Raw genomic sequence first — 9,717 nt, forward strand, 5'->3', positions numbered from 1 at the left:
ATGATGCAACGAGATATCGAATTCGTGAACCTCAGAATGGCAACATACTATGATAAGAAGAGATCTGAGGGACCAGATCTCAAGGAGGGGGAGAAAGTTTACCTTCTACAACGAAACATCAAAACTAAACAACCGAGTGCAAAATTGGATCACATTCGACTGGGACCATTTACTATTGAGAAGAAAACTGGACCAGTGAACTACAAACTCAAACTGCCAGAAAGCATGAAGATACATCCAGTTTTCCATATTTCATTGTTGGAACAAGCACCAGAAAATGCCAAAGAACCTGGAAACATCGAACTTGACGACACTACAGAAGAGGAATACAAGGTTGAAAAGATCCTAGCAAGAAGAAAAGTCAACGGCCAAACCTACTACTTGGTTAAATGGAAAGGATACGATACCTCAGAAAACACTTGGGAACCAATCAAGAACTTGACAAATTGCCATGAGAAGATTCGAGAATTTCATCAACGGCGACAAGCTCAGATGGACCCGGAGACCAGCGAAGAATCTCACTCATCTGACTCTCAGATAAATCAGGGGATTCAGAAGAGACAGTCAAAGAAACAGAATGCTCAGAAGCGGAGCTCTTGATAACCGACGAATCGTGGAGCAACATCTGGCGACTGCACTCTTTCAAGAACTAATGATGCTTCTGCAATTAAGCATGTTCCGCTAGTGAAAGAGATAATTCTCGCTACAAAGAGGACAATCGACTTTGAAGAGCATTAATTTCTTGGGAAAGGATACTGATTCGATAGTCGACAGCGACTAAGGAAGATGAAATCTTTTGCTCATTCTTTTGTTGTTCATTCCACTCTCGGGAACTGAAGACACGACCGTTGCACCTTTGATCATGACGAACACATTTGGAGCAACAACAATTAGAAGAATCCATGATACACAAGGACGAACAGAGGAAACAAGGGTCACAAGGAAATTCAACTGGAAAACCATATCGGACAATCAAGTCAGCTAGACGAAGATGCTCCTTATGACGATTTTGAGAAAAGGAAGGAAGCAGATTCTGTTTGCGCGGCATGATGAGGAGACTTACTGAGGAAAGTTCAACACTTAAGGAATGAGAGAATGACAGGGTTAAAATACTTTCGAGGACGAAAGTCTTGAAGAGGGGGAGTGATGTTACGAACCAACAGAACAGAGCGCTATCCAACACAGCGACACAGGATGAAACATTACCCCGCAAGGCTGGCAGAATTAGGCATGCAAGGTCACGTGATTTAGGAAGGTCCATTGATAAGATAAGCAGAGGAGTCCAACAAGGACCGTGGAAGAAAAGTCCAATATGGACCACAGGGAAAGGTCCAACAGGGACCGACAGGAGGAAGGAGATAAAGGACTGAAACAGAAGATATAAAAGAGAGCTCAACCTCATGTATCTAGTCTTTCTCTACTCGCGCTTAATTTCACTCAATACCAAGCAGTTACTAAGATACTTACTTTGGGGGTCAGTAAGACTTCTTACTACTAGTGGTATACCTTGGTATAGCTCTAGTAGGCGTTGCCTCTGACCTAGTTGTTGTTATTCTTGTTTACCTGAAACACCCCTACTTGCATGTGTTCCCTGCGAGACCCCATTATATTGTGAGAGGTCGTTCGAGGAAGAGCCCTTCGCCAGTTAGGCTGTTGTCTCAAGGAGAGGAGACCCGGGTCAGCTAGACTGTCGCGTGCTCGTGAACGACATAGAGTCAGGAAGACTCCTTGATCCTTCCCTAACCACCACTGTTAAGTATCGACGACTACGGTTGGACCCAGCGCGTAACATCTTCTTCTTTGTTGTTGTTTTCACCACTTTGCTCCTTAATGTCAATTGCAATGACCAGCCCAGTGATGTTTTCGGTTCCATACAACCAGGCCTTTGCATCTTCGAGCAGATCTTTCCTGGTAGATGAGAAAGCAACTTCAAGAGCTATCAATGGAAGAAAGGATTCCTTCTCCTGGATAGAACTGTCGGGCGCCTTAAAACTGCCTCGATATTTGCCGCTGGTAAGACAGAATGCTAGTTAAATGTATTAGTAACTAGGTTAGATTAATCATATTATCATAGCATCTGCTACTTACTTTTGTCCTGATAGGTCTTTAGATTCACACTATCTTCCTCTTGAACCTTGCCTACTGCCTCTTTAAACCAGTCACTTATGACATTAACTGTCTCTCCATGCACAGGGCCTTGTCGTGCCTCAATAATGATGCTTTCAATGTGGGCATCATATTCAATGCCGCCCAGGTCGTTCTTGTTGCTCCAAGTCGTAAATTCCTCAAATTTAACCTTAAGAGTTCTATTTAGTCTGAAATTTTCCCTTGACCTGAGATTATTTGTCACATACCTTGAATTTGTCAATTACTGTAAGGAAGCTCAATTCAAAAGCTATGAACGGCTATGTACAGGAATCCAAGCATGAGAAGAAGAGGAAGAAAGCAGAAGGAGGCGTGGTGCAAGAAGATGCAAGAGGCTCCGCGCTAATCCCAATTCGTCAGTCGTCACGTGATTTCTGTTAGGGTGAGGTCCCTGACAGTTCCATACGAGGATAGCTATGTTAGGTATGTATATAGATAGCTATAGCTCCGCCGTATGTCCGACCTTATCTCCGAAACTCCCCCATTTTTGTTTCCTGAACCGGATAATCCTATACTCCGTACTCCATATTAAGACCGGGGGAGGGGGTGGGGTTCCTAAAAAAAGTCCTGGTTAGTTAATTTCTTTCATACGAGGTAGTTAAATGTAAGTAGCCAAGTTATTATTACACATTATGTACGGAGTATGGATTTCACATAGATAGTTGGGCCGGAGATAAGCTAGATGAGCGATACTTAGAAGGTACATAATGTACGGAGTACTTCGTACATACGGAGATAGATGGGAGGATACGTAGGATAGGGTATCGTACCTGGATAACCTACATAGCATAAAGTCAGGCCATTCATTCATTCCATTTCTTTTCTTTTTTTTCTTTTCTTGACTGAAGACTTGGATTCAGTATTCCTAGCAAATAATTATACATAACAAGACGGAATTAGGGTTAGGGTCTCCTTGGGCAGGCGATGGAAGACATAATGACGTAGCTATGTACTGTACATAAGCTTGTGATAACGATGCTAGATCCTACATGCTTATGGATGGAATGTTGCAGGAAAATGTCATAGTCGTAGTCATAGTCATATTTCCGTTACCTATATCATATATATATATATGATATCGGCCAGCCATTATTCGGTATAATGGTAGCTAGCCATAACTTCACTATCAACGTCGCATCACGTCTACATTCATCTCAAAATGCCGTAATATAATAATATCCTCTCCGACCTGGGGCTATATCTGACCATCAACTGGTCTCGAATTCGAGCTTATTTTTCACTTACCGTCCGGATCTTCTCCACCATGCCCGTCTCGGTCAGATACCTCTTCAGACCTTCCTCCCCATGCTGATAGGCGGCCTTGCCGCTGTGGATCTTGGCGAGCGAATCCCGCAAGAACACCTCGTAGATGGTCGTGCCAAAAATTGTGGCGGGCACGTTGACCAGGATCGCGATCCAGCAGTAGTGCCGGTACGTGAAGGCCTCGCCGCCAAAGAAGATGGCCGCCACGATCCGGCAGCCCAGGTCCCTGGCCAGGTTGGTCGAGATGGTGATGGGCGCGAAGCCCCAGACCATGACGCCGTAGGCCAGTCCGATCACGGCGGGGGCGGATCGCGGGGAGATGAAGGGGTTGGCGGGATCAAGGCAGGACCAGATGACCAAGGCCTGTTGAGTTTCAGTCGCATTGCTCAATTCTAGGAATAAATCGACGGGAAAAGGCACTTACGATGAAAGAGTCAACGAAGAATTCGATGCTGTACACAGTCGTCAGTATCGATGGACATGACATGACATGAAAGTCATCTTACAAAAAGAGGTAGCCCAGACTCTGCTTGGGACCGGGGAACGCGACGAAAATTCCCGCAGGGCCCGTGGCCGAGACCAATGGCTGGTGCGCAGCAAGAGCTGCGGCCTTTGCCTGGGTGATCTGCTCCCAGTACATCCCTGCCACCAACAGTCCCGCGATCATGGACCCGATAATCTGGGAAAAGATATCTGTGATGGCGGTTAGACAAGAATACAAAGAAAGAAAGGTCTGAATCCATACAGTGAGGAACCTTCTTCCAAGGGAACCCTTGCCTGCAACGAAAAGTCAGTAGAATCCTATTCCTTAGATTGTACTCAGCTGCAGGAAACTCACCAGATGGCAAAGCAGATTGTCACGGCAGGATTGAAGTGTCCTCCAGAGGTGGGTGCAGCCACGATGATGGCGAACATGATTCCCAGCGCAAAAGCCATTCCAATCTGGAAGAAGCTACTAAACGCTGCCGCTCCAACTGGGCTCTCGGCATTGACGATGAAGTTGGCTACGGAGGCAACTCCGGAAAACCTTTTGAAAAAAAAAGTTTATGTCAGGAGGAGACCTTTCTCTGGATTCTTGTGTCGACGCTTGGTCGAGAGACATACACGTAAAAGAATACCCCCATCGCTTCGGCGACACATTCGCGAAGGATCGTTGGGCGGTACCGCTCGAAGGTCAACCGCCGCTGAGAGACATGCTTTGATGGGAGGTGTCTGCTGACATGCTGCCGTAAAACTTCGGATAGACCGATCTCAATATCCGGTTGGGTTTTCGACTGGGTGAGCTGGTCCTGAGACGCCATTGCTCACGAGGAAGGAGAAAAGAAACCCAACAAAAAAGTCTTCAACAGTCTTCAACAAAGAAAGGTAAACAATGTGATGATGGATGGTGACGTGCAGCAAGGTCTTCAACCACGTGGAGAACAAGCAAGGGGAAAAAAGAGATGACGAGAGCCCCTATTTAAATCCAATTGGATTGACCCCCTTAGGACGGACTTAAATCGTCCTGCCGTTTTGGCTCGGGGAGGAGCAGTTGCTTAGCCTTCTCGTGGCCAAATCGGCTTTCTGCAGCTACAGTATTACGGAGTACATTGCGCTGGGAACAACCTTGGGAATTAGAACCCCGCGGTGGCGCTTTAGTTGATGCCAGCCAGAAGCGGGTTGCACAGATCTAAGCACGGTTTGTTTGACAAAAATAACAGCCGCCTAGGCAATTCTTTCTACCAAGTAAGACAAGAACGAGTCTATCATTGCCATTTCTGGCCTGACAATTTCTCTGCCGCAAGCTGTGTGTCACTTCGACCTGAAAAGGTCTCGAACGAGGTCGACCCATCTTCCTGCGAATACGGAGTCCTCCGTCCAGGAATAGGGATGACATGGGCCACGAGGTCCAATGCGTGGGTCATAGAATATTTCAACCGCTCAACAATGGCTGCGATAGGCTCTCGATTTCTTTCCCCGGATTCATAATTCATAAAGTTTTGTGGGGGTCAGCCCGCCGCGCAGAATTGCCGCTGGCTTCGGGGGTTTATGTGGTTTTCGGGTGGCAGACAGAGCCGTCCTGTCGACGTGCACCATTGCGCGTTCTGTACGGAGGTGGGCCTCAAAAGAAACGGCGCGCGCTAGTGGACGCTAGTAATTTTCGCTGTTTCAACTAGTACCTCCCTCCCCACCTATTTTACTATACTAACCAGGGTATCTCCAAAACTTCTCACTGCTCCAATGTACTCACCGCTCCAATATCTATTTTACTGACCTACCTACGAACCTACCAACTTTTTGAAGCTATTCGCAATAAGTATTAACCCTATCTTCTATGAAATTAGACATACTAATGGGAGAGTTTCTTAGGCCTGCCTACCTGCCTGCCAAGCTCCAATAATATGCCTTATTATCCAGTCTCTATTTGCATCCAAGCACTGGCTCTGGCTTCAAACGCAAAAATGCCTTTGGATAACATATCTTCTATTACTAGCATTTCAAAACAGCGCTTGTAAGCCATTATAAAGCAAGCTAAGGATCATGGATTTGACCCTAATATCAATCCACAAATCCTATCTAAATATATAGAAGATGCTCCTTGTTTAGGTCAACTAAGAATATCAAAGGAGACTGAGTAGTCTATAATCGACTCCATTACTAAGGATTGCTCTGGCCATGAGAAGTCTGCTGAATTTCTAGCTTACAAAGCTAATATATCTCATGCCTCTTGCGAATTTTGAAGCATTCTGGACTTAGTGCTATTAAGCCTACTTGGAAGCCTGGCCTGACTGATGCTGCAAAGAGACAGAGATATGAGTTTTGCAAAACCCATAAAGACTGGACCCTAGAGGATTGGAAGAATATAATTTAGACTGATGAGACCTCTGTTATGCTTGGGCATAGGTGGGGAGCCATTCGAGTATAGAGAATACCTGGAGATGCTTCAAATCCAACTTGTATATACTATCATTAGAAAGGTGCCTCAGAATTCATGTTTTGGGGATGCTTTTCATATGATAAAAAAGACCCCTATCATATATGGGAACCAGAGACAAAGCAGGCCAGGAAGAATGCTGAGAAAGAGCTTAAAATTATCAATCAGGAACATGAAGCTAAATGCAAGGAAGAATGGGAGCTGACTACGGGCATAAATTGCATGGGTCTTCGCAATCCAGGTGGGAGAAAGCCTCAGTGGTGATTTACTGAGAAGAGCTCTCAAGGCGGAAGATCTGGGTAGACATCGAGGGAAGACATCAAGGAAGACATCAAGGATGCAGAGACTTTTGGAAATACCTAGGTTAGTATAGTAAAATAGGTGGGGAGGGAGGTACCAGTCGAAACAGCGAAAATTACTAGCGTCCACTAGCGCGCGCCGTTTCTTTTGAGGCCCACCTCCGTATTGGTTGTCGTTGTCGTTTGTGGTCCAACCGTGGTTATCGTCGGCGGATGTCCGGCTTATGGTCTGCGGGGTTTGGGGAACCCCCGCGCAATTCCAGTCTGGGGACCCCGGAATATACGGTTCTCCGCCTATTTTAGCTCCACCCAACGGACGGTCTTGTCGAAACCTTGACAAGAACAATTCCACCTAGGATATGCAAGATATATATGCAGGACATATATGAGTGCAGCGCGGTAATAAGTAGGATTCTGAGGACTCCTCGTACTTAAAGGACCACAGCACAACTTGTCTTGGTTCGTGTTATTTTGCCTCCCACAAAGTCCGGAGTAAATATTAGCATCTGCATCTCTCCCAAGACGCCAGAGCCAACCAATCCTCTTCGGACACACTCGTAATTACCCCGTCCTCCATACGGAGTACATTTTAATTAGGTAGGGTCCGCAGATCAATCCCAAAGGTAAATGCCGTCCGAGGCTGAGTACATGCCCCGTATTGTCGTACTTGAAATGCAACCTCCTTCTCTTCGACCTGATTGGGGCAACAGAGATTCGTTTCCCTTCTAGCCTCTGAAATTGAGTTTCGTACTCTAATAGTAGTTTCTTTTGAAGGTTTCGGGGAGGCAGCAATGGACTTTGAGCCAAGTCCGAGCCACATGGAAGATCCCTGACAATTCCTGGCAATCCTGCCCAGCCCAGCTCTCTTCCCCCGCCCTTGGCAAGCCGGCAACATGCTTCCAAGCTCCAAGGGAGGTCCCTTCCCTTGCCTAACTGTGGAATACTTCCTCGGCAAGTATCGAGTTGTCGGCAACCTGTCTTACTTAACGTTCAAAGCAGCGCGGGACAAGACACTCCTCGGATCTGGCCGATGAACATACGTAGGTGCCACTGTGCCACTTGTGCAAGCCTTGAAGGCTAAGCAAATCATCTCTAACCTAATGCCTAATAAGGACCTGTCAAGGTTCGCAGCCATCTCATCTCGTAAGGCCTGAACTGAAGGAGTGTGGAGCCGCGAGGAGGTGGTCATTATTGTTGTTCGTTCACTCAGTGCAGCTTCATCAACTCTTGCCTTGCCACCGCGAAAGGGCCAGAAGAATGAAATAAAAGTAATGTCAGAGATGATGATGAAGAGAAGTCTGATTTGGGTAGAAGATGCCAGGTGGCAGGTCTATATAGGCGCCGGAACTGACTAAGCCGGAAAGGGGCAAACCGGAATTATTATTATTACTATTCTTCTTCCATTTTAGAGAGCGTTTTTCAGTCAGAGACTATGCACGCTCTGCCTACTGCCTAGGCAGTAGGGCTTAGTGGCTAATATCTATATACAGGTGGGTTATGCTATAGTCCAGTCAACAGTGGGAACCTTCTATGAGGGACAGAAATAGGAAATAAAAAATAGGTAGGCAGTGGTATAATGTAAAGAAATAAAAAGTCAAGGAATGGTGGGTATGCATGGGTTTGAGAAGGAAAAAGGAAGGGGGAGTCAGAAAATAACTAACTATGCAGGTAGCCTGACTAAGTATGACCTAAAGTACCCATGGCCTAGCTTCAATTGGATAATAGATGACTGTTATGGACCAACAAGAGAGGGCGCTGTCCAACACAGCAATGCAGGATGAAACGCTACCCCGCGGAACAATCAGGATCACCTGAAAAGAACATCACTGGAAGTCACGTGAATCGGTATACCAGTGACATTTGGTATACGACATACCAGTGGTATACGAGGACCGTCTGGTATACAATATACCAAAGGTATACGAGTACCAGGAAAGGATAATATTCCAAGGGTAGAAGAAGGTTATATAAGGATGGAAGTGGTCATGTATCTAGCTCTTTACTCACTCGCGCTCAATTCACCCAATACACTGTCAGTTACTAAGATACTTACTTTGGGGGTCAGTAAGACTTCTTACTACTAGTGGTATACCTTGGTATAGCTCTAGTAGGCGCTGCCTCTGACCTAGTCGTTGTTATTCTTCTCTGTTATCGAAGTACCCCTACTTGTGTGTGCATCTAATACTCCAGAGAGAAATCGTCCGAGGAAGAGCCCTTCGCCAGTTAGGCCGTTGTCTCTAGGAGAAGAGACCCGGGTCAGTTAGACCGTCGCGTGCTCGTGAACGACATAGAGTCAAGAAGACTCCTTGATCCTTCCCTAACCACCACTGTTAAGTATCGACGACTACGGTTGGACCCAGCGCGTAACAACCAGCCCCATTATAGCCCCTATCAGACTGGGAGCCATCTGAATAGATGATTATCTTATCATCTATAGGGTCATGTGATTGGGCCCATCTAGAGACTAGTCCTTTATGGTCTAGGGCAGCTTCTTCCTTAGACTTTTCTGATATAGTGATTTTAACTATATCGTTTAGAGTCTCTTGCCATGGGGCTTCTATATAGCTATTATCTTTTATATTTCCCTGCCATTTTTGGAAGGAAAATACAGATAATAGCCTATAGAGCTGACTAGGGAAACTTCTTTCAAGTTTAACGTCCACACCGAGCCTTTCGGCTATGACAGACTCCGAATAATGGGCGATGCCCCTATCTAGTCTCTAACTCCCATCCTTGACCATTCTGGACCTTTTCCTCGCCCCAAACCGCCTTATTGCGCAGGGCCTTCGGGCATTACATACGCCCTCCTTGGTATTAACACTGTATGGGTGTCACCTGCCTGCTGCAGGCCACCCTCCCCTATTATCCCTCCCCCTCTCGTTCTGCCTCTTCCAGGGCCTCCAGCCCCCATTCATCATCCCTATGAGCCCTATCCACTGCCCGTGCCTGGTCCCCCCGGGGGTAACCTATGGCAGTATCTGCTAGGAACTGCAGCAGGGCTCGTGAGGCTTTAGGGTTCCCAAACAGCCTTCCTTCCGGATACTCCTCTGCCATTGTTGGTCTGATGATCCCAGTCTTAGTGAGACCTTGAGATAA

At 46.4% G+C, this 9,717-nt stretch overlaps 3 protein-coding genes across 3 annotated transcripts; 1 reads left to right on the top strand and 2 right to left on the bottom strand.

Annotated features, from left to right (window-relative positions):
- Positions 1-600, top strand: T310_1993 (uncharacterized protein; the record flags this gene model as incomplete). The annotated part of the gene is made up of 1 exon (XM_013475169.1): positions 1-600. The coding sequence occupies one exon, from the start codon at positions 1-3 to the stop codon at positions 598-600; it is 600 nt and encodes a 199-aa protein (XP_013330623.1).
- A 1,166-nt stretch (positions 601-1,766) lies between these two features.
- T310_1994 (Glycerol uptake facilitator) lies at positions 1,767-4,709 on the bottom strand (the record flags this gene model as incomplete). Its single annotated transcript, XM_013475170.1, has 10 exons — positions 1,767-2,026; positions 2,089-2,296; positions 2,355-2,395; positions 2,873-2,924; positions 3,391-3,771; positions 3,833-3,860; positions 3,915-4,101; positions 4,154-4,185; positions 4,247-4,435; positions 4,513-4,709. 10 exons carry the CDS (start codon positions 4,707-4,709, stop codon positions 1,767-1,769), a joined length of 1,575 nt encoding a protein of 524 aa, XP_013330624.1.
- Positions 4,710-7,182: 2,473 nt separating this feature from the next.
- On the bottom strand, positions 7,183-7,810 carry T310_1995 (uncharacterized protein; the record flags this gene model as incomplete). Its single annotated transcript, XM_013475171.1, has 2 exons — positions 7,183-7,603; positions 7,662-7,810. The coding sequence occupies 2 exons, from the start codon at positions 7,808-7,810 to the stop codon at positions 7,183-7,185; spliced, it is 570 nt and encodes a 189-aa protein (XP_013330625.1).
- Positions 7,811-9,717: the final 1,907 nt, after the last annotated feature.

This window comes from Rasamsonia emersonii (genome assembly GCF_000968595.1).
Source record: "Rasamsonia emersonii CBS 393.64 chromosome Unknown ctg1118621760009, whole genome shotgun sequence".
In the NCBI taxonomy this organism is placed as follows: domain Eukaryota; kingdom Fungi; phylum Ascomycota; class Eurotiomycetes; order Eurotiales; family Trichocomaceae; genus Rasamsonia; species Rasamsonia emersonii.